Source organism: Eleginops maclovinus, chromosome 10, assembly GCF_036324505.1.
Source record: "Eleginops maclovinus isolate JMC-PN-2008 ecotype Puerto Natales chromosome 10, JC_Emac_rtc_rv5, whole genome shotgun sequence".
Taxonomy (NCBI): domain Eukaryota; kingdom Metazoa; phylum Chordata; class Actinopteri; order Perciformes; family Eleginopidae; genus Eleginops; species Eleginops maclovinus.
Genome location: NC_086358.1, coordinates 13,932,226 through 13,955,324, shown reverse-complemented (window position 1 = coordinate 13,955,324; position 23,099 = coordinate 13,932,226). Strand labels below are relative to the sequence as shown.

The 23,099-nt window shown below is 39.5% G+C and overlaps 3 protein-coding genes across 8 annotated transcripts in view; 2 read left to right on the top strand and 1 right to left on the bottom strand.

The window, feature by feature from the left end:
• Positions 1-13,287, top strand: part of wnk4a (WNK lysine deficient protein kinase 4a) — a 43,726-nt gene extending 30,439 nt beyond the window's left edge. For 3 of the 4 annotated variants that reach the window (XM_063892823.1, XM_063892825.1, XM_063892824.1), the window contains 9 exons: positions 1,682-1,855; positions 4,008-4,062; positions 4,322-4,453; positions 6,205-7,046; positions 7,771-7,858; positions 9,498-10,110; positions 10,666-10,871; positions 11,627-11,721; positions 11,845-13,287. In XM_063892823.1, coding sequence (XP_063748893.1) covers positions 1,682-1,855; positions 4,008-4,062; positions 4,322-4,453; positions 6,205-7,046; positions 7,771-7,858; positions 9,498-10,110; positions 10,666-10,871; positions 11,627-11,721; positions 11,845-11,847 — 2,208 coding nt within the window. In that variant the 3' untranslated portion in view covers positions 11,848-13,287. The remainder of the gene's footprint in view (positions 1-1,681; positions 1,856-4,007; positions 4,063-4,321; positions 4,454-6,204; positions 7,047-7,770; positions 7,859-9,497; positions 10,111-10,665; positions 10,872-11,626; positions 11,722-11,844) is intronic. The other variant, XM_063892826.1, reaches the window with a different exon arrangement.
• Positions 13,288-13,359: 72 nt separating this feature from the next.
• On the bottom strand, positions 13,360-15,130 carry LOC134870593 (cytochrome c oxidase assembly factor 3 homolog, mitochondrial). The gene is made up of 2 exons (XM_063892831.1): positions 14,840-15,130; positions 13,360-13,952 (listed from the first exon to the last, which is right to left on the bottom strand). The coding sequence occupies exons 1-2, from the start codon at positions 15,054-15,056 to the stop codon at positions 13,849-13,851; spliced, it is 321 nt and encodes a 106-aa protein (XP_063748901.1). The 5' UTR covers positions 15,057-15,130; the 3' UTR covers positions 13,360-13,848.
• Positions 14,710-20,367, top strand: cntd1 (cyclin N-terminal domain containing 1). 3 transcript variants are annotated; one of them, XM_063892830.1, is made up of 8 exons: positions 14,710-15,342; positions 15,531-15,620; positions 17,144-17,219; positions 17,307-17,478; positions 18,404-18,521; positions 18,671-18,815; positions 19,375-19,471; positions 19,649-20,367. In XM_063892830.1, the coding sequence occupies exons 1-8, from the start codon at positions 15,222-15,224 to the stop codon at positions 19,742-19,744; spliced, it is 915 nt and encodes a 304-aa protein (XP_063748900.1). In that variant the 5' UTR covers positions 14,710-15,221; the 3' UTR covers positions 19,745-20,367. The 3 variants fall into 3 exon arrangements, with proteins under 3 accessions (XP_063748900.1, XP_063748898.1, XP_063748899.1); XM_063892828.1 differs by having other exon boundaries at positions 18,404-18,566; XM_063892829.1 differs by having other exon boundaries at positions 15,203-15,620; positions 18,404-18,566.
• Positions 20,368-23,099: the final 2,732 nt, after the last annotated feature.

Sequence of the window (23,099 nt, the reverse complement as noted above, 5' to 3'; positions counted from 1 at the left end):
AAAACCCCAAAAAGCATAAAAAGGCCATATTCAGAAGGTCAATGATAAATCACTAAAATGAATTAAAAAAACAATAGTGTCTTTTGATTTCGATTAAGTTATTCACTTTATCTGTGAATGGTATTTGTGTGAAATTTGGTTCTGGATTAGTTGATTATACTTTGGAGATTATTCCAAGCTGCGAAAACCCACCTTTTCTTTTGATTTTATCCACTATAACTAAAAAATAAGTGATGATAGTTTTGAATCATCAACGCCCTAGGAAATGTGGCTGATAAAATGTTTCTTTTTGGGTAAAATTTGCTGGAGTTGGAGCTTTTTGATTGATCATAGAATCTTAGAAAAATAATATCCCACACATTGCTTTTACTCAGCAACACTTCAATGATCATACTGACATTTTGGTCACTCTAGTCCAAACCTTATTAAGAGAATATTTATAGCTTGAACCCAATATACATGGAGAAATGAAGGGGAGTTTTAGGGTCATAATGGAACTCATTTGTGGAACTAGTCTGTGTGAGAGAATAAACCTCCCGGCCCCTTAGAGGAGTCAAAAATAAAGAAAAGATTCACTCTATCAGCTGATAAGTCTTCCAGATTCCTCTATCTCAGCTGAACGTACACATGCTTCATTGCGCATCCAGTTAACAGCTTTTTGTTTGTCACTCTTAAATCTGTCTGATATTGTATCTGCCTTTCTGTGAAGTGAGTGACGCAGGTGAGCATCCCTGGTTGCTCATTAGAGGCTGAGGCTTGGAGAGGTAGTTTTCACGATGAGGCAGCGCTGAATGTACCGTGTCCCTGACTCTTGAAACACAGTGGGCTTTTGTTTACTCAGTCCTGGGCGCAGCGGGGTTGCTTGGCATCCCAACAGGCTGTGGTTATCAGTCCAGGGTTTTTAAATGAGCTGAATTATGCCATGCTAACAGTTAACGGTCACCACACCCCAACCCACAATTCACAGCAAAACCTCTTCTGACAAGTGCTGTAGTGTGGATTTACATAAGATGATTCATGTACTTTTCCCCAACAATAATCATTAGCTGAGGGGTGGAAAGATTTCATAGATGGACACAACTATATACAAGAAGTACTGCACAACTTGTGTTCATGGAAGCACATTTTCTTTTCTTTTGGTTTATTTAAAAGTACTTTTACTCATGTGCTGTCCTTAAGTACCATTGTATGGCACTATAACTATATCATACATTTTCGGATATATATGTATTTCTGAGGTTGTAATTTGTGGTTGTGTTGAAGATATATTGAATATTCTTACCTTTATATAGTTTTAAATTTGGTCGTAATATATTATTAACACCTCTCAATATAATGAAGACCATTTCAAGGCCATAAAATACTTCAACCTCAATAATAAACATATAATTTAATGAAAACCTCATTTTTATAAATGTAACTTTGGCTGAGCCGTTGGATTACATTACATTTGACCCATTACCTTATAAAGGTATATCATAGCCTAACATAACACTCACAGGGTCTGTTTTCTTACACGTTTGGATACTTTACATCCTTTTTGCTGATGACCCCTTTATACTTTAACCTACATTTAAATGCCAAACATATAGAAGAGTATATCCCATTGTGGTTTTGCTGCTTTTTTTACCAAACTACAGAATCTAAACACTTCTTCCACCATTGTCCTTTTGTCTTCTAGGTGCACAATGAGTTCATCCTGCCATCAGAGAAGGAGGGCTTCATCCACCGCATGGGCGACATCATCAAGCGTGCCAAGGCTCTGATGGCCAAAGAGCAGCCGGTCCACTCCGGAGACCACCCGGTTCCCCTGCCTGCTTTCCACAACGGGGTGAACTCATTGTATTCCTCACAGGTCAGCAGCAGAGCCAGTTCCCCTCATCACTGCACTGTCAGCTCAGAACAAAGGAAATATCTGAGCGTTTGTTTGACTATGTTGTCATAAATTACATAGTGAGCCTCGCTAAAAGGCAGACCCATAAATCAAATGGAGAGGAGTGCTTCCTACCTAGGCAGAGTGCTCTCTACACTGTCCATAATCCCTCCTGAGGCCTGCCCTTAAAGATCCAAGGTTAATGGTTCTTAAAGCCACCTGAGGTACTTCTTTCATTTAGAACATAATGCTACTAAAAGCACTACTGTCATAAACCCTTGTGATTTGTGGAAACAAGTCCCTCCTTTTTAAAAACATTTATTTGTTGCCACAACCACAACCCCATTCCAGGGTTTACACTATAAAGAACTTTCCAGCATATCTGCCCACATTGAATGGGTAGAATAATGTATGCTTGGATTCATTAAGATGTTCTGAATTAACATTCTTTGAAACAGTCAAATGAAGACTTCCAGGAAGAACAAAAAGAGTTGTTCAGAGCTGTGCCGTCCTGTATGAGATATGATGTAATGCCTAATCAGATACAGTTTGTCTGCTAAAAGGAGTTGTCTGTTCTGCCAGGATGTGTTCCATTTTGTAGAACAAATCTCCTCGTGCCCGTCAGTAAAATGATCTAAGATGTTTTTAAATGACCGAAAAAAAGAATAATGTGCAGTTGAGTAAGAGCAGTAAACTTCCACAGCTACATCTACCTTCGTTTCCCATGTTTCCGACCCGTTGGCTACATAATTAGCCTGAACCCAAGTGGTCAAATCTCTCCTGGATCCACTCCAGCACCTGATTAAAACACTGCATGGTCCACATCCCGTAAGGCTCATTATAACTGCTCCTCCCAGCACTGCCCAGCAGAACAAACTGGTGGAAGTGGGGAGAAACCCACAAGCCCAGAGACAAATCTTTCTGTCTCTGATCCCGCCTTAGTAGCGCTGTGGTAGAGTGCTATTCTGAGAGTTTTTGGAAGAGACTCTGTGTACAAACAGAGCTTGAATACCTGGAAAGCTATGATCGTTTGGCTGTTTCTTGTTTCCTCCACCCACCACTTGAAGAAGAGGACTATTAATCTGCAGCTCTGTGAGGACAATGCAGAGCTTTGAGCTAAATGCTAACAAACTAATGTGAAGCAGGTTTTCAATTTGCAATTTTCATCATCGTAATTGAGCTGGTTAGCATGTTTATGTTTGCTAATTAGCACTAAACCCAAAGTACAGCTGCGCAAATCCATGTAGAAGGTGTTGTAATGTTGTCTCAAGATACTATTCATCATCTGGTAACCATGGTATGGAAGCCCATTTCTGCCAGAAAAATAAATAAAAATGAAAACTTGAATTCTGGTCTGTGGTTATCACAAAAAATTGGCCCCATTTAGAGAAACTAAATCAGATTACAGTGGCAATCTAGACTTTCTATAAACTGACCTTGTATAGAGGCACAAAGATTTAGTAATAGTTGTGCTGACCAGTTAAAAACATGGGTTTTATTATGGGAATAGCTCCTCACTAACAGTAAATTCTTTAGGGCCGACTTAGAGGTCAGGCCTCAGAGTCAGCTACATTATCTGACGTCTGAGGCCTCCAATGTTATAGTTCCCGCTGTTTAAAGGGGCGTTTAAAGGATTTCACTTGTCACAGTAAATTCATGAGGCATAACGAACCACTGTCGTTAACTGTCTTTAAATTCCTTCCGTGGATTGAGGAATACCCAACAAATGTCCCTGAGCTGAAAGCCTGCATTGGATGTGAAGTAAACAAAACAAAAAGGAGAACACCATAGCAAGTTGCATTATGGGAATTGTAAAACCTATCTTTGTTGGAGCTGGACTCAAATTGGGGACATTTATGAAATCTCATCTGCTGCAACGGCTCTTTCTATTCTGTTTTTTTTACATAGGTGTTTCAGAAGTGTCCCCATTTCATTTCATTCTTTTAAAGACACAATCTATAAAGAACAATTTATAAAGTATTACTGCTTTTATATGAACACAATATTCTGCTGAGCAACTTTGATCCACCTATTATTGCTGGCTATCAAACCTGCAAAGTAGTTTTGAACTGAAGCTAAATCATACCATGGTAAAACATTAAGATAAAATTGTATCAAATGTGCTCTTTTACAGCCAAATTTGCACAGTCACACCCTTCCTCGAACACACTCCTCCTCTTCTCTGCCTGGTAAGTCTCACGTTGGTTAAAAAATCACTCAGCAAGATTTTGATTTGATCGAGTAGTTTTAGCAGTAGTGAGCAGTAGAGTGAATGAATACTTTGACTTTTCGCATGTCATAACAGTCTGAAATTCCCCAAGTAACACTAAGTGTGTGAACTGCATTTCATATTAACTTTCATTTGTTTCATTCATCATTTCTAACTGTGCATGATCATTGTGTGTGTGCATGCTCATCATCCATTCATGCATGTGTGTCTTGTCATAGACTTCAGTTTGGCTAACCCCAGCGTAGGGCTTCGTGGCTCTCCCCTTTGCCCCAATGGAGACTTCTTCAGTGCAGACATTACTTCACCTGGGCGACCTCTGTTACGCTCACAGTCTTTCCACAACGCCGCAGGTAAATAGCCCTCGGGCTCTCCCTCTGGTCCCTACGTGAAGAGGGCCCCGCATTGTTTACTGTTTCAACACTCTGAAAAATTGTTACAGTCCTTTGGCAAAGAAAAAGTTAGCTCAGCTACCTCATAAACCCCCCCACCCCCACCCCCCTCTGCCCCTTCTCAGGGCCCGTTCTTGGTATTGTTCAGACATTCGCATGGCGCCATACGCCATCTCCACACCTCAAAGCCTTCGTCTGTGTCTACTTTGCAGCAGGGCCTCTTGGGTAATTACCTCACCTGAAGGGCGCTTTCTAGCTTTTAGGGGAGCTGTGAATGCTGTCGCTGTAAAAGCATGAGCTCTCCGTCAGTGTTGCGATAGCCGGCCACATCTGTTTGCCAGCACAAACTCCTGACAGAATTTCCAAGAAAGCCTCCTCCCTCCTTCAAAGTTTCCTTCCCCTCAGGAGGGGCATTTGAAGTCAATTAAAGAACACATATCCTCCATATGTCCCCCGTATCCCGGCACTCTGATCCCCCTCTTGTCTCGTGTCCCCTCTCTGCTGGACATCCACCACGTGGTCACTTGCGAAATGCTTCTTGGCCCCCCGCCACATTATAGAGTGTTGCCTAACCTATGTTTCCGTCAACATGGAAAAACTAGAGGCTGGTTTGCATCATCAGGAACAGGAGGCGGGGTTTATAACTGTGGAGCCATTGTTGAGGGAAATGGCAAATCAATGGATGGGGTTTGGTTATTGGCATCTTCCACTACTCCCTAGGGAGGGATGTCGAAATCCTGACTTTAATCTCACAATCAGTCCCCTAAAAAAAAGGGTTGTGACCACACACGTGTTCCATTTTAACTCCTCGAAAAAAGTCCTTGAATGCTCCATTGATGCTGAATGCATCACAGCCATGAAGGTCCGGTGTGCAACTGCTCCGACTTACAAATGCAATTATAGTCGGATACTTTTTTTAAACAAAACGTCTTTGTTCACCATGGAAACCCACTACTTTAAAAGTACAGGAAGGATTTCTGCTCCACATGGCGTACGTCTTGGCAAGGGGCTGCAGGAAGAATTCAACTGAACAAACCCAGAGGAGAGAGGAAGAAGGAGTCATGTAATTCTTCCTCTGGATCAATTATTCCAATATTCCACTGTTACTGGGGGTTCTCATTTAAAGCTAACACAGACCTCCATCAAGCCCAATGGGCGTGGGATGGTCCCATTTTACGAGTTAGGAAGTCCTTCTTTCTAATTTGGTGTGTCAATGAGCTTTAAGACGTAATGTGGACAACATGAACACTATAAAGAGGATGTGTTGTATTTTATTTCTCAGAGCGTTTAAACAACATGTTGATGGCTGTTTCCGAGCTGTTGTTCCAACGTTTTAGGGCGAGACATACATTTCCCCAGTAAAGGAAATAAGTTATTCAACACCACATGAATATGTTATCTCGCAATGCTAATGAAAGTGTTACCTCGTGCAAGAATTCACCGTATCCACAATTGTATGAGCTCTTCCTTGGTCCATGCAATTCCCTTACACCAATGAAAATAGGGCCAGTAGTTTTTCCATAACCCTGCAGATAGACAGGCAAACCGCGGGTCAAAAACACAACCTTGTAGGCAGAGGAACTAACACTTATTAGTCCTTGAAGTTAGATGTAAACATTAGCTAACTCTCTGAACATGATCTTGCATTGTTATTATCCAATAAAATGAATTGAATCATCAAATTAAAACATTTTTAAATCTTTCTCTTCCAGGGTCTCCCATCCAGTATCAGCAGAACCACCACAACCCTGCATCTCTCCTGCCACACCACCAGCACTACCACTTACCCTTCATGGGCCACAGTCATTTCCCATTCCAGTACCCGGGCTCTCCAGGTTCCCCCAAGCCAGGCTATCATCCTCCCCTCACACGTGTTGCCAGTAACCCCACCTTCTCCACCGTAACCCCCCCAGCCCCCGGATCCCCGAGTCCTCTGAGCGAGACCCCAAGCCCCGGAAGCAATGAAAGTGTCAACATGTCCCCCTCCGGCCCTCAGCACCCAGACATGTGGCCCGCCCACACACAGCCCCTGTTTTCTTTAGCTAATGTCATCTCCATGGCCATGAGCATGGCCCATTCTTTCATCCCTCCTGGAAACATGCCCAACCAGGGGATGCCCTCCTATCCTGGCTACCCCCATCAGCTACCTTCTCACATGGCCCCACAGTCAGGCTACCCCTCTATGTACCCCCAACATTACCAGACGTCACCAGTAGAGGGGTCTTACTCCACAGTGGCCTTCCAACAACAGAACAATGTCTACCACAGCCCCGAGAACACGCTGCTGATGGATGGTTATCCTCAGAGCTCTCATCCAGGCTGGCAGCATCCTGTTTCTCCACCTTCCTTGCCTTCCACTCCTCCACCGGTTCCTCAGGAGTACTCGCAGCAGGTCAGACCCTCCAGTCCCCCCAGAATGACCCAGGAGGAAAGTCTTCAGAGTTATATGACTTCCTATTCAGAACTGTCTCCAGTAAAGGCTGAACCACAATCAGAAGTCTCCAGTTCAAGCTCAGATCTGTCCCCATCCCCCCCAGAGAGCCCAGAAAGCACTGTGAGTCAGCTTTAATCACTTTATCCTCGGTTTCTTTGTTTATTTGATCCCATTAACACACATCAATTGAGTGATAGCATAACATCACTGTTTGACATAACTTCCGAATACACCTAATGCATAAATAATGTAATTTACAATTTTTTTATTCTGGAAAAAACTGTTAAACTACTTAATCTCTGAACTATCTTTTTAACCAAATTAGACACCTTTACGCTACTCTGTGTGGTTTTCTCATGATGACTAATTTAGTGGTAATAACTAGCGAATTATTTCACTTCTGTTCACTGAGCCAACACTTTTAAAGTCTCTGGTTTTAAATGATGTTTTATGTAATTTAAGACGATTAGTCTTTAATTGATTAGTTACCTGACAGAAAAAGTATCCATTTGATGAATGAATAATCATCAAGCCAAAATACAAAGCATTTACTGATTCAATGTTAAATGTGTGGATTTGCCCAGTATTCTCTACTTTAAATAATTGTTATTTGTATATTTATGATGATTTTCGGACACAAGAACACATTCTTACATTTGTTTTACATTATGCATGCTTTGTTTTTCCATTATTTATAATCTGTATACTTCAGAGTGTGGAACTGATTTGAATCATTTCATCTCAGTGAGTATTAGGCCAGGGATTTATGGTACTTGTTGAATGACATTAAATATGCACATCTGTTGAAGCACTTATACTAAAATTGTTTATTTTTCCTGTCTAGTTATCATCCTTCAGCCCTTCTTTGCATGCAACCATACCTGAGATGAGAACCAGTAGCCCGAAATCAAGCGCCTCTTCCTCTGAATCTGGTAGGAATCTGTTCTCCTGTTCCTGCAACAGTTTCTCCTCCGTCACCTAATGTGTTGTATGTTACTAACCAGGAGTCTGGTAGAGCAATGACATGTATGTTTATGTGCACCCAAAACAAACCCACATACATGCTGGTGTAGGCACACAAACGCACACAGGGTCATATATTCCAAGTGTTATTCCTCTGATGATTTGTATGATTTAAATACAGTCTGATCTCGCTGTTACGACCAATGTTCCTTTTGAGTTGTTTTCGGATTCTTCTTATTTTTCTTTGTGCCGTATCCTTGGTGGCATTATTACCTATTAGCGGGGCCTCAGGAGCCATTGCGTAACGGCGAGTCTGGATGTAATGTTCCATTGAAAAGGAACAAAAACGTAGGTGTGATTGGAGCTCCGTCCTCTGGTGAAGACCAATCAGAGAGCTGCTAGGATCATTACAGGCCTCGCCTCCCATATCCACGCCTGGCTATGTTTATACCCTCTTGAGAAGCCCACATTCAACAGAGTACCTCTGTTTCAGCCGGCACTGATCCAAACAGCCTCTCTGTTTACCTTAAGAGGGACACTTAGTGGGGGAACTGAGGCACTGCAGGACGTTTATTTAGTTTGAACTACTTTTGTTGAAGTACAATATGACCTTGAACCAAAAGGAAGATATACTTTAAGAACAGTTATTAAGAAGATACTAAACATATTTTATTAAACATAAATGAATGAATATCCTTCTGACATGTCCACCCGGGATAGATACTAGCATTCTGAGTCTGCTTCAAAAACAACTGGCAATAGTATTCAAAAGAGATGCATTACTTAAACATATTCCTTTAATAACTATTTTATTTGTTTGTTATTTCCCTGCTGTTTTTCCTCACTTAAAAACTGTTTTTCTGACTTTTTTTTAATATGTTAAGGCAAAAGTCAATAAATAAAAAGTAAATGCTTTTATTGGATGTCAAATAAATCTGGACTATGTTTATGAGCCACGTTAAATCCAGACCAGTCTAGGTGAAGGATTAGCACATGGATATTGAATATTGATTGTAATTGGTAGCCAGGTCTGGCAGAATGACTCTTCTCTTGAAATGAGAATTTTATTTTGAATGCAGGTTTTAAACCCTGAATGGTCTGCAACATGTTGCATCACTTGTTTGTCACACCAGTAAACAGACTTCTGATATTGTCACTGCCATCTATTAACCTCTAAAAGGGATATCCACCAGAAGGGGAAGATTACTTATTTATGAAAAAACTGAGAGATAGCAGCTCACAAAAGATAGCATTTTAATCAATATATGGAAGTCAGGAAAGAGTGAGGCTTTGTTCCGATGATCAATCAGCTGTAATCAAATTACCGAACAGTCACTACTGTTCTGCCAATGATGGGCTGCCTCTCATATAAATTGGCGGCCCAGGTGTTACTGCTTCTTATTCATGGACACAAGGAGTAAGTAAAGGGAGTGCTACAGTTTAGAAGAATTTGTTTCTTTAACAAATCTATATATATAATCAATGTCAATGTAGATACTTTTTCAAGTAATTCCATACATTTTGTGTTAACAGGATCAAGTCAAGGGCACTTTTTTAAAAGCTTGATTTTGTATTTTAATCAATACGTTCTCTTCCTCTTTAATACAGAAGCCCAGTGTGCATCGGTCACAGTAGGGCGATTCCAGGTTTCTCCCAGCATGCACATCCCTGCTCCCACTGCGCCCATAGGTGCCCCACCTGTTGCCCAACAGCCGGCAGACAGCGTTAGCACCCCGTCAGAGAGCAGCACGGAGGAGCAGGGCGAGTCCGAAACCAGCCTTGGCACCTCCCTCACCATGTCCCCACCTCACCAACACCCCAACAGAGGGTCCACCCCGGGGTGCCAGCAGGAGGTCGACGGGCCGGTGGAATGGGCTGGCAGCGAGGAAAAGCAGGAAAAAGAAGAGGAAGAGGATGAGGAGGTTGAAGAGGAGGAGGAAGAGGTGGTGGTAGGGGAGCGACAGAGGACGAAGAAGAGGTGTCGGAGGAGAGCGTACAGCCTGAGCCTGCTTGGGACGTCTGCGGACAGCGGGCTCTCGGTGACAGCCGCTGAGGTGGAGAGCCGGCTGTGGGACGGAGCCGCAGGAAGCCCGCAGTACAGTAACGTCCTTCACCATTTGTGGACCATGACTTACAACCGCAACAAACCCTACATCAGCAGCGACGACTCGGACAGCGACGACTTGGACATTCTGGAAGAGCTGCAGGAACTCAGAGACAAGTAAGTGGTGCTAGAAACAGTTCATTAAAGGAATATTTCCCCCACAAAAAGACTGTTTACATTACAATTAACTCACGCTGTGTGACCTTTAATCCTGGAAGAATATTTATTCCACCTCCACGTTGAATAAAGAATCCAAACTGAGAGATGTCCCAGTAAACGGTTGCTACGTTTAACAGTAACAGCATGACTCTATGAAAACATCAGGCATGTGAAAGGTTTCATCAAGAATTTAAGGTCACACAGGTTGATGTACAAATGATCATATTTGGAGTATAAAGTCTTCCTTTAACAGAAAAAGAAAGACAACACGGCTTCTGAAATTCAAACAATGAAAAAAGGGTTTTGAAGGTGTTAAAACTGATACAGACTGTTGAAAAATGTGACTTCATGAAACCCTCAAGAATATTCTTTTTCCAGTCTTTACATTTTAGGCAAGTACATCCATAAACACCTTTTGCCACATAGATCTTAACTTCATCTAATTTCATTAAGGATATAAGGACTACCTGAGCCTTCAACCACTTACATTTGTTACTTTTTGTCCCTGCTCAGACACCTGACGGAGGTGCAGGCCCTGCAGGCAGCCCAGAAGAGGGAGATAGAGGAGCTGTATGAGAGGATGGGGAAGGTGCCCCCCCCAGGCATCGTCTCTCCTGCCACCATGATGTCCAGCCGACAGCGCCGCCTGTCCAAGGGGAGCGGCTACCCCGGCTCCCGCAGAAACAGCCTGCAGCGCCTGGACATTTTGCCCCCCCAAGGTCAGCATGAATATCTACATGCCTTAACTTGTAGCAGCCAGGGTCTCTCTGTAGCACAGCAACACTCACATTAAAATATATTATCTGTGGTATTTTATTTTAATTCAACTTTAACAACTGAATTTTTTTTTGTTCCACTTCAAAGCCATATTGTGACTTTGATAGTATTTTTTAAAATCATTTTCTCAGCCCTATTTTATCTGAAAGTATATTAAATGTGACTTGTTATTTTACATGGCTATTGACATAGATAGATTTGGTGGCCCCTGCTGTTCTCATAGTTCAAACTACAGTGTTTTGCAGTGGGGCGAGCCACTTTTTTTAAATATAAAGTGCAGTTAACTAATTTAAAAACAATACAAAGTGTCATAAACTTGCTTTGGTCTCATTTCATGCTGCAGAGGGATTAATATTGGCTTCTATTAGGGCTGTCACATTGAATGCATTGATTCATATTTTTAAAAAAACGATAATTAACATATGCTGTATAATTGTAATGAACTCTTAGGACTACATTTTAGGCTAACTGATGAGATAAAATGTGTTGTTGCCATTTGATATTTCTATTCAATGCTTCATTCGTGCCAAAATAACTTCTTTTTCAATTTCATTTTCAAAGCAAAACAATGTGATTGTTTTTGTGAAAAAATCAGCTTGTACATTTTCTCCATCCAACCCCATGAACGCTTTTATGGATCCTCTCGTGAACAGCCTTGTGTCTGAATGGCTTTTATAACGCATGTTTGTTCCACCAGGAATCATTAGGAGGAACTCCCTTGGAGGCAGCAGCAGCGGCTCCCAGGACAAACCCAGCAAAGGCGTCACCTTTGCCACTGACATTAGTAGAATGGTGAGTCGAAATTGCATTGATACATTTCAAATGACTCTTAATATTTCTTTAAATGTTACCTAGAAAAATAGTTTTACTTACTTTTGACTTATTTTCTTCCTTGTTTCCTTCCTTGTTTCCTAGTAATAAACTCAGCCGAGCACGCTGTGTTTGTGGACTACCTCATCTGAAGTGTGACTGCAGCGGTCAAACCCATTCTGCAGGTGGATCGCTTCAACACTTTTCACTGGCACACTCGTCAGCAAACTGCTTCACTCTGCCAGTGGTCATTTACCTCATATATATATAAAAAAAATTCAAACTTTAAATCAGTAAAGCTGGATTTAGCCAGGAACTGTAACATCCAGCTTTCAGCCCTCCGTTAGCTCTGGTGAATTTGTTGCAAGTGAAGAACAGAATCACTTCATGTTAAAAATCATTATTGCTTTCTTGTAAATACACGGTTCAGAGAGAAACTGAAACCACAGTGCTCTGCAAAGCAGGTTGTTTCTTGCTGAGCAAGCATTTAGCATTAACGGAACAAAGTGCAACAAACATATTTTCCTGCTGGTGTGATTCACTGCCGTTTATCAATCTGAGCAAAGTAATGAGAACCAAATATGTATTTTTAAAAACATTTTTCCTGTAGTACATCTTTGATTCCTTTAGTGATAGGATGGCTTATGTTTTCAATAATCAGCGTGGATAAGTTTGACTGCATTCCTGGTATTTTATAAATGTACTGAAATTATTTTTCACACTGTTCAGCAACACACTAATGCTCTATCAATGCATACGCTTGAAGATGCTAATGCTTCAGAAAGAAAAAGTCGTACAACAGTTAAAAATGTTGGAAAAGCTTTGGGAAACTGTAAAAGGCTCTAGCAAACACATCACTATACTTTTTAATTAAAAATCCTTTCTTTGCATTGATGAAAAATCCACCTTAGATTTTAGACTACTGGCTTTCCTATTGATTGTACATGTGTAAATAGTAGATACATTTATAGATCATGTTTACAATTTACGAGTAAACTGAACATGGCAACTTTAATTCCTGCTCAAGCAAAAAGCATTGCTTGTTCCATAGATCAAGCACCTTGTGCACTTTAGTGACTTTTGTTCAATCATTTTAACGCATCTGTGGATAAAACTGTCGAGGACGATCTGATATTTTTCATGTTACTATTCCACCAGGGAGGTAGAGAATATTTCCATTTTTTGTTTGATCACAGCATCGACGATCTACTCTCCTGCAGTTCTGAATAATTAGTGCATTGTGGGAAATGGAGACATCAGTCCAAGCTGTGAATGTGAAGCTGTTGCCTTATTAAATATTCACACTGAACTTTTTGGCAGTGAAACTCCTGTAAGAATTTCCAAAGTTCATAATATATTTGAAGAAGTTTCAAATTTTTGAACGTAAATATATATTTGTGTTGCTTTCTGAAGCTGCTGCTGTCCTGCCATGCTGAATCTGTGCCTTTCCCTGACTATGTCTTATTTTATATTTTTACTCTCGAGATTTGGTGGCTAGATCAGACCCCATGTATCAATTTTTGACAAGAATAAATGCAAATGTAAATACCATGGTTTTTTTGTCACCTTTACTGCTTCACCCAGTGTCTTGTTCTCGCATAAATAGCTACACAGGCAGAATTGTGTTAAAAGCAAATCATATACATTATATTTTTATTTTACAAATAATCATTTTATCGACAAATGTTTCAGGTTAATTCATGTGTCCCTGGTGTTTCTCCGCTGTTAAAAGGCCACTGTAGATTTAACATTAGCTGACTAAAACTCAAGATATTTTCCTTAAAGTGTATACGCATCACATGATAAGAGCTGGACTTTTTTTTAGGTATGGGGTTTAATTACTCTACAGTGTGGCCTTATGGGTAACATTTAAGGCCAGTGGATTCCTCCTTTACACTGACAGGCAAACTTAATCAAAAAGACACAAGTCACACGTCAGCAGCAGAACAACATCTTCACAATCAAAACAAAATCTAGCACCGTCTCAACATGGAATACAGTAGCCAGACATGGAATATAAATCAGTGGCATCAGTGTCCACATATGTCCTTTCTCAGTGAAGTGCAGGACACACACACAGTCCAACAACAGGCAGGTGACGCATGCGTCTCAGTTGGCTCCAGTTTTTGGTCCCTGCAGTCTTGCACGTTTAGCTTCTTCATCCATTTCATCCATAATCTTCTCCTGGGACACTGAGTAAAATGTATAGCCGTCTAGCAGGGGAGCAAGTGGTTAAGGAAAATATTTGACAGCAAAGGATTTAGAAAATGTAACGAGTTTATATGTAATTGATTGATTTTATCTGAACTTGATGGATTTTTGCATAGAAAAAACAATACAAATCAAGTTATTATTGATACAAATAGTGTGAAAAAATAGTGGCCCATGCAGGAAAAGAAAAATTGGGAAATGTATCATTAAACATGATAATACTTAATATGGCCATGGTAGATTGATATTATGATAGTAAGTAAATCACATTTTTGTATTTATATCCATTTGTTCTTTTAGTGACAAACATGTGCTTTCAGCTAAGACTGCAGGTAAACAAAATAGGAATATTATTGATTTCTCAGTGTAAAGTCCACAGACAATAGGCAGGCATCTGCCATCACAAGAACCAACTGAAGTTTCCGGACACTACTTAACGTAACACCGGGAAACAATCAGGGAGACCGATCATGGCTCGTCTTCACTAGCCTGCCTTAAAGAAGCTGTAACTTGGGGACATTTAGAGTACAGTGACTGAAACTTAATGCATATTATTCAGTTGTAATGGGATTTCAAACATACATCCCTTTACTTTTGCCTTACTTTGCAAATAGGTTCACAACAACCACCTTTACAATGAAGTTACCTGGGACTTTCTGTCATTGCTACCATGGTAGCATCAAATGAAATAGAAACTGTTACTAAAAAAACAATTTAGCTACTCTACTAGCCTATCAAATAGTTTAACCAGCAAAAATACAACATGCCACTATACGCTAACTCCTAGCTTTAGATTGTGTTATCGAACAACCCTTCGGTAATGTTAGCATGCTAGGCTAACGTTACATAGTTCACCTTGTGTTGACGTTAGTGTGCTTGGCAAGGATACAGATTCCCATAACCATTGCTCCAATGGCGAGTCCCGTCACTACATTTCGTGCCCGTAGCTTCTGCGTTTTCTTCTTCCACTGTTCGAGCTCTACTTGTCGAATGAAATATAACTGTTCTGGAGTGAGACCGGGTTTCGAAATGTCTATCCTTGTCGCAACGCGAGCACCGGGATCCAGTGGCATCTTGTCGGCCATGTCTGCAGTCAGTGGGGGCATGGCATGCAAGGTTGCTTCTTACGTCCGTAATACGAGCAGCTGCGTTTCACTGATATAGGGATCTAGAGGCGTGTATTAACGGCTGTGTGTAGCCCATCCCTATGTTGTGAGATCAGCGTCAAGCAGCACTACAGGCCCCACGCAGTACTGCGCGAGCGAAACAGAATGGTGTTTCATCATAATCAGCCCCAACGGCAGCTATGGTTCCAACTGGAAACCGTTTACTTGGTCCTAGGGTGTGAAACGCGTGAGAATACCGCCATCTTCCGGAACATATTAGCTAAAGGTCCAATTCATTTTCGGTTTCCACATTGTTTTTTTAAACATCGATACAATTGCTTGCTATATACTTGTTTTGAAGTTAAATGTAACAGTTACAGACGAGGGTTAGTAAAATGGCGAAACATTTCTTGTGTTCACCAAGCCAAAGTATACATGTCAAGTTTCGAGAATCTTCTTTTGACCTTCTAACAGATTTCCTTGTTAATCTCAACAAAAGAAACAAAGATAACATCAACAGTTTATCAAAATGTAGCAGAAACTTCAAAGATAAAAGACTAATGGGTAAGTACATGTAACTATAGCCTACCACTGAGAGCTAATGTTAGCAGTTTATTGTTTTAATTTGAGCTGTTTTAAAACATTTAATGGAATGATCAACTAACGGTATCTATGTTTTATACAAAGAAATAGTGTTTTATTTAGACATGCTTTATGTAGGCCTACAACGCTAATTTTCCAGTATTAAATTCGTATGAGCCAAAAGTCAGATTTAAAACCGTTATTTGGAGATCAAAACTGTGTGTGTCTTCAACAGTAAAATGCTACTTGATGCAACAATATTATCTAGAAATGTCACATATATAAATATAACTATTCACACATAAAGGCCAATTTTCTGTACAATGATGACTTTTACTTTTTATTTTGCTTATACTTATGTAGTTTAACTTGAGTTTAACCTACATATTTTGACAATAATGTAATGTCACGTTTACTCAAGTAAAGCATCTGAATATTTTTTCCACAACTGCAATAACAAAATACATATATTTCCTCTTAACTAAAGATATAACAGCTGTATTCACTGCTATAGTCGTCTGACCTGCTGGGATAAATTAATATATCACATTTTAAAGTCACTGCTGTTTAGCCCACCGTTACTGCACATAAGACAGGCTGTTATTAATAAACTAGTTGCCATTCTGTAATTATTTCACCTGGATTTTCACTGTCTCATTTTGCAGTAGTGTTAATAAATGTGTCAGCAAGTGAGATTGACTAAACGTACAGGACTATCTTCACTGTAGCCTGTCATCACACTCTTTTATAATGTATCCTCCTGGTAATGTGAGGCCTGTTATTATAGAGGCCAGTTCTCATCACAAAGTCCTCCAGGGAGAAGAATCACCTCAGCAGACTTTACCTCCCAGTGAGGAGGAGCAGATGAGAAGTACAGGTGTTTTTAACTTAAATGCTGAAATAGAAGTTTTGCACACATTGATGTCAGTTGCTGCCTCTTTGAAACTGAGTTTTAAACAGAAAGAGTCACAGTATAAAGTTGCTAGTGTCTTCTGGTGGGCAGTATTAGTAGGTTGCAGTTAGTGGTTGTCTTCTCAGCTGTTTTCATCATTAATATCAGAATAACAAACATTCATATTTGTTGTCAGACAAGGATTCCAGGTCTTATTTTCCTGTATTGATTAGACCATCTTAGCCCATTTGTTTTTATTTTATTTTACGAACAACAAACAATATCTGGAGAGTATTGGCTAATATTTGATTATGTTGATCTTGTTTTACAAAACGTATGATCTCGAGTGGTGAAAGTACTCTACTTATATATCCAAATTACAATAAAATACTCTGTCACTAGTAAAGGTGTCCTCAATTTGAAGTGCTTGTTATGCAAATTGTCCAATCTAAGAATATAATATGTTAAATCAAGTCTTGGGATCTAAATCCATAATAATACATGATCATTTATAATTATATTAATATTTTTGGTATATATCTGAGTCTGTATGTACTATTTGTATGTTTGTTTGTTTGTTTGTTTACCCTACCGTCCTCTCTGTGTTACTCAGAATACATCTTCCTGATAACTAAAGAACTAAGACTTGACCCGCTGGCTGGATACCATGCTATCGAATTACTCCAAAGGTAATAAACAGCAGCACAAAGGCCTTTTACCACCACACCTATAACAATATTGATTTAGCTTTTATTTGAGTAACTTATCTCCTCCAGGTTCATGGAGAAGCGCCTGACAGACTTGTTGGCCACACCCATTCCTCAAGGAGCAGCTGCCAATCAACCTGGAAGTTATGAGGATGCTGTGTTTGAGAAGCTTAAGGAGAAATTCCCCTTCATTGTCTTCACCTGCGTGCAAATTGCCAGCAAACTCTCTTTGCATAGTCACGTAAGTACCTCCGATGAATACCCTTTTAAGGGGAGACACTGCAGATGAAAGCTATCACAAGCCATTACAAAAATATAATAACTCTGGTTCAGAGTATGAGAAAAAACTCATTCCGGGAAAGCAACCTTTAAACATATGTTTTGTTAAATAAGAACCAGAAGCACAATAGGAAAATAAATTGTAAGAAAAAGGGCCAGAAGTATAACTATAATAAAACTATTTTAAAAACTATTATTGCAAATAAAAAATATTTTAACACAACATAAATATGCAAAAAAGGAGATTTAAATAGGACAAAATACTTTGAAAAATATTTTAAAATAAATATGTGAAGTAATGAATTCCATACATTTAAGATAAGATGTACCTTTTTTAATCCCCGTGGGGAAATTCAGTAGTTAAAGCAGCAACAGAATAAGAATGAAAAACAGGACAGTGTGGTTCACGCAGGATAATAAAACAAAAATAAAATGATTACAATTATGTACAGATATCTGTTAAGATAAAAAATGGAATTAAGGACTTCAATGAACATATACATTTTGTATCCGGGTTGTTAAATATATTTACATTGATTGATACAGGTAAAAAACATTTAGCAAGATACTAAAGTGAACAGTTTGAACAAATAAACAGATAGATCATTTTAAAAGTTCTCCAGTTGGTAACTTATATACAAATCTTCTGAAATGTAACTTCTAAATATGCAGATGAGGCTTTATCTGAAGGGAACCTTTGGGGAATTTATGGGGAGTGAACTAACCTGAATAGACAAAGTGTATAGGAAACACCTAGATGTGAGTTTTGTATATTATCTTGCCAGTGTTCTGAAAGAAAACATGCAAAAATCCCCACACTCAGTGCATGAGAAATGTTTTTGCCTATCGTGTGACCCTTTAAATAAATCTAAAAAATGTTCTTCTAGATAATCGACAACAACACTGCAGTGCGCTTTCTGCATTCGGTCGGCCACAGTGTTTCCAAGCAGGCTCTCCTGGAGTCAGAGCTGATGGTCCTAAAAGGGCTTGAATACAAACTAAATGGTACTAACCCCTTGACATTTGTAGAAATCCTTCTGGAAGTGCTCGGTAAGATATCATTTTGAAACCGAGCAACATATGTGAAGTGTAAGGCTGTAAGAAAATCAAGTCGTATCCCTTGAGCAGTGAAAGAGGTGACTAAACTTTCCTAGGACACAATGAGCCGTCCATCCCTGTAGAGCGCCTGCATCAGCTGTGTCAACACGTTCTACAGTTCGTCAGCCTACAGCGCACCGCCATCTACGACTCCTTGTTAGTGACGACCACTCAGTGTGTGAACCCTCGCAGAGAACAGAGGTATACACTTCACTTAAAGACACATTTTCTGTTGTCTTTGGAACAGGTGCTCACTGTCATGGTAGAGGGGACAAGCAGCTTGAGTGACAGTTGGTTAGACAACGACCAGCTGAGGGCTGTCAGTTGATTTGGTTTCAAATTGTGTCTTGTGTCATCATGTTTGTCAAAGCCTTCAACCCCCTGCATATAGAACTGTTCAATGATGACAGCCTGCAGTATTATTCCAGAGTTATGAAGCATGCTGACAACTCTAAAGTTAGTATGGTGAACATGTAGGCACACATGTTCAAAATACACACTGTCTATGAGCAGATATTGGTGAGTTCTTAGTGATTTTTAGCTGGAAGTAGCAGCCTGCTGTGGCTAGAACAACACTATTTGTTAGCACACTGAACCAAAACTTGCTGAAAGACATTTTATAGTAGGAGAACTCTGAGAGCCAGGCGTTACTCTCGGTGGGTTCATCACTACAGCAACCTCTTTTGGCATTTAGTCCATTGTTAATGTAAATAATATGGATTGTGACATCTTTAATCCTAATGTTATTTTCTTTAAACAGACACAAGTTTGTGACAGTGACTGAAGACTGCATGCTTCTTGGAGTTGGTGTCATTGCAGTGGCTACGTTCATCCTCTATAACAGGAAATGGGAACAGGTGAAACCCTTTTGAAGTATTAAAGACTTCATTGCATTAACAATAGTATTTAGGTGTGGATATATGCAACTTGTGGACATAATGTTCAGTCATATCAAAGCAGTGATCTAGCTTATCATAGTTTGGTAAATGTTTGTATTGTTGTTGTTAAAGTGGGCTTCTTCTCGTGTGTTACAGATAGTGGGAGAACTGAGCCACATCACAGGAATCTCTGTAAGGAGTATCAGCGATTTTGCTCATGTGACATTGATGCACATTGTTTCATCCACTTGAGTCTTCATGACACATGTTCACCAAATCCAGCTTTATGCTCTTACCCCAAAAATCAAAAAGGGCCCCTTTAAGAGGCACGGTTAAAAAAGATGTTGTGCTTTGGGAGGTTCTGTTTACCTGTAGCTTGTGTTTGTGATAATTCTTGACGTGCACGCTTCTTCTACACTTGCACGGTGACAACAGTGGGTTTTCTGGTGAAGTGTTTACACTGTGGCAGACCCGACACTGGTCCTTTTCTTCCTCCTGAGTTGAGTCATCTGATGACCTTCAGAGAGGAGACATCACAATTCATTTAAACAAGTTTGTATACCTTTAGCCTTTTAAAGACATCTGAATCAAGATGAGTCCTTTCATTTTCAACTAAAAACAATTATAAATATTCTGGAGTTGTGAGTAGGGTTACATTAAAAACAGTGCTTTGTTGCATTAACTACCTTAAATGTATTCTTTTTGCAAAATAATTACCTACTGTAAGCTCAGGGGCGTTGCATTAAGGTTGTCACCTTGCCTAGTGGTTTACACTCATCGTTTATGGTATTATTTGGAAGCATTATTGTCAGTGTGAGCTAAAAACTAAAAGCATACAAAGCCAAACTGGACAGCACATGAGAATGTAGTTCTCCTTAAAGAATATCAAGTTGTATTTAAATATATATATGTATGTATATTAAACATTTCATTTTAAAGAAAGACCGATGGTCAAATCCAGTCTTTTTTTTTTTTTTGGCTGTCTGAAAAGATGCGTCTTGGTAACGTTGTCTCATGTTCAACACACAACTTCAATTTTTGGTTCCTGCATTTTTTCGAGGAAATGCTTCCTAATGGCCTTCTAGCAAAGCATCAGGGATCTTAGAGGTCAAAGGGTTATCCCTAAGAACATGCTAAGGAAATCCTTATGATGATTTTATGTAGTTATCGTCTTATAAGGCAGCCTTAAATTAACCTTTAAACCTAAACATAGGCACAGGCCTTTAGCTGTATAATCTTCTACAGTTAGGCAGACATTATCTACTAAAAACCTTTTCATCGTATGATTACCTTTTTTTGAGTCTGCATGCCATATTTTTGATGATATCTCTTAGAGTCGGGGGGCTTAAACCTCCATCTTGTGTTCTCTATTCACTACGGAGATAGACGCAACAAAAACGTACCACAGCAGATATCAAATAACAGTTAATTTAAAAGTTAGTTGCTTAAGAAAATAAATGTATTCAAGGTAGTGAGAAATATGACCAGTGGTGTACTGCTAAACCACCTGCAGTGCAAAATGTCTCCCAGAAAACTTACATCTGGATTCCAGGGGGGGACTTTGATGTTGTTGCCAGCTCTGCGGTCAAGTTCAGGGAAACAATGGAGTGAGCTTCAATGAAGCCCATTCTCCCACTAATGCATGGGCAGCCTGCCTCTACACAAGCACTTCTCATAGAGCTGCAGGGGGGCGACTTCAGCTACAACGAAGAAAGGTTTGGAGAGTAAATCTGTTTCACTTCAGAGGGGTATAAGACGCGGCTAAACCACAATTCAGTGGTGAAAGATGTCATGAGGTCATTTGAAAGGAGCTATCACTGGGGAAAATGCTGTAAAAATGTTCAACAGCTTGTGTCATTTCTACAAATGGTGTAAGCTTGTGTTGTTTAGTCACCTTTGAGGACCTTCTTTCAGGTGACAGTCTGTGATAGTGTTGAAGAAGCCTGCGTGCCAGGAACCTCTTCTTTAGCCTCTGTATCTACCTTCTCTCTGTCCAACCTTTGATCCTGATTCAGACACAGTGAAAAGAGGCAGTGAGACAGTGGATACAGTAGGGGGAAGGTTAACTGTTAAACTATTTAGCAGCTTTCAGTACCTGATGCACTGAATCCCTTTGTTTCTTTCTGAACCAAAACATCTTCAGCTCCACTGAGGTTTCAGGGCCTGAACCGCTGAAACACAAAGTAGTTTACAGTGTTCGGGATGCAATTACAACATAACAGATGGCAGCTGGCTCATGTGGAAGAACATTTGCAGGTTCAGGTGTGAAATGATCACAGGAGCAAGATATAGCAACTTTATCTTGTCAGGTGTTTTCACTGGGATAATGTTACAACCTCAGACATGCAGTTATCCACAGGTTAAGGTAAAACTTTTGAATAGCCTCCCCCCACATACACAGTTAACATGTATCATAACATTTGTGCTAAACATTAAAATTGACAAAAAAAATTAAGAAAAATAAATGAAGATGGAACAGTCAAGACAAAGCAATGTGTCAGCGATGCTCATTTGGCATTGAGTTAAATTCATTAGATAAATATATATAAATATCTGTATGTAGCACTTTTAAATGTTCGGCTTATTGGGAGCCAATCTATTGCATGATTCTTGTGTTCTGCCTTGGTATCCCCCAAGTTATTGCACTTAATCTAAATTGCTTTGTGTAAATCCTCACGGTGCTATCTTCCTTAGCCTACATAAAACACGTTGTATTACGTTTCCTGTACCTCTGTCATGTAAAAGATAGGATCATTTATGGTAACAGTAGTTGTATTAACACAGCCATATGTACCAAAAGCGTTGACTCACTTTTTAGTCGAATCGATGTTCAAGATGAAGGCAGTTACAGGGAAGAGTAAAGTTGACAGCTGTGAAGTTCCATGCTGTTTTTTGTTTTTAAATGACGGGTGTTTCCATGGAACTAGACGTCATGTGCAATTCTTCTTAACTCATGTTCGCCCATAGGGATGCAAACAAAAAACAGCATTTTTGTTTTATGTTGTCATTTAATCTTTAGGGAGTTTATTTTAAAAGGCTGACTTGAGCACATGAACTTTAAAGATGTGCACTGGCTCTCCCTAGCAACAGTTGTTATGGTTACTGTTGCTACTGTATGTTTGGTGAGCTTCTAGTTGCAAGCAAAACTGTTTTATTTAAAAACAAAATAAAACTATTTTCTAGCTGCACGTTTTACATGTTGGGTGGGTCACTCATTTTACTAAAAATTGTTTTAAATATTTTGTTTACATAAAATACAGTGAAGCATTATTTAAAAAAACAGAAAAGACACAGAAAGAACACTTGCGAGTTAACAAATAAAGTAAAAAAACACGTTTTATAATAATTTATTAAATATATAATGATGATGATTATAATAATATTAATTATATTACACCTAACCTTTAAAAAAATACTCAAAACCCAAATAAAATTGAAGTCTACTTTATTTTTATTGCAGTGGAGTAAAATATTTGAATTGGAATAATACTTCTGCATCTGTTTCTTGCTGGTAAAACCACTTTATGGAAATTCTGGAGTACACAATAATAATTGGAGCCTCTTCTCCCACAGAGGTACATTGATTCTTCTGTGGGAATCTGGCACA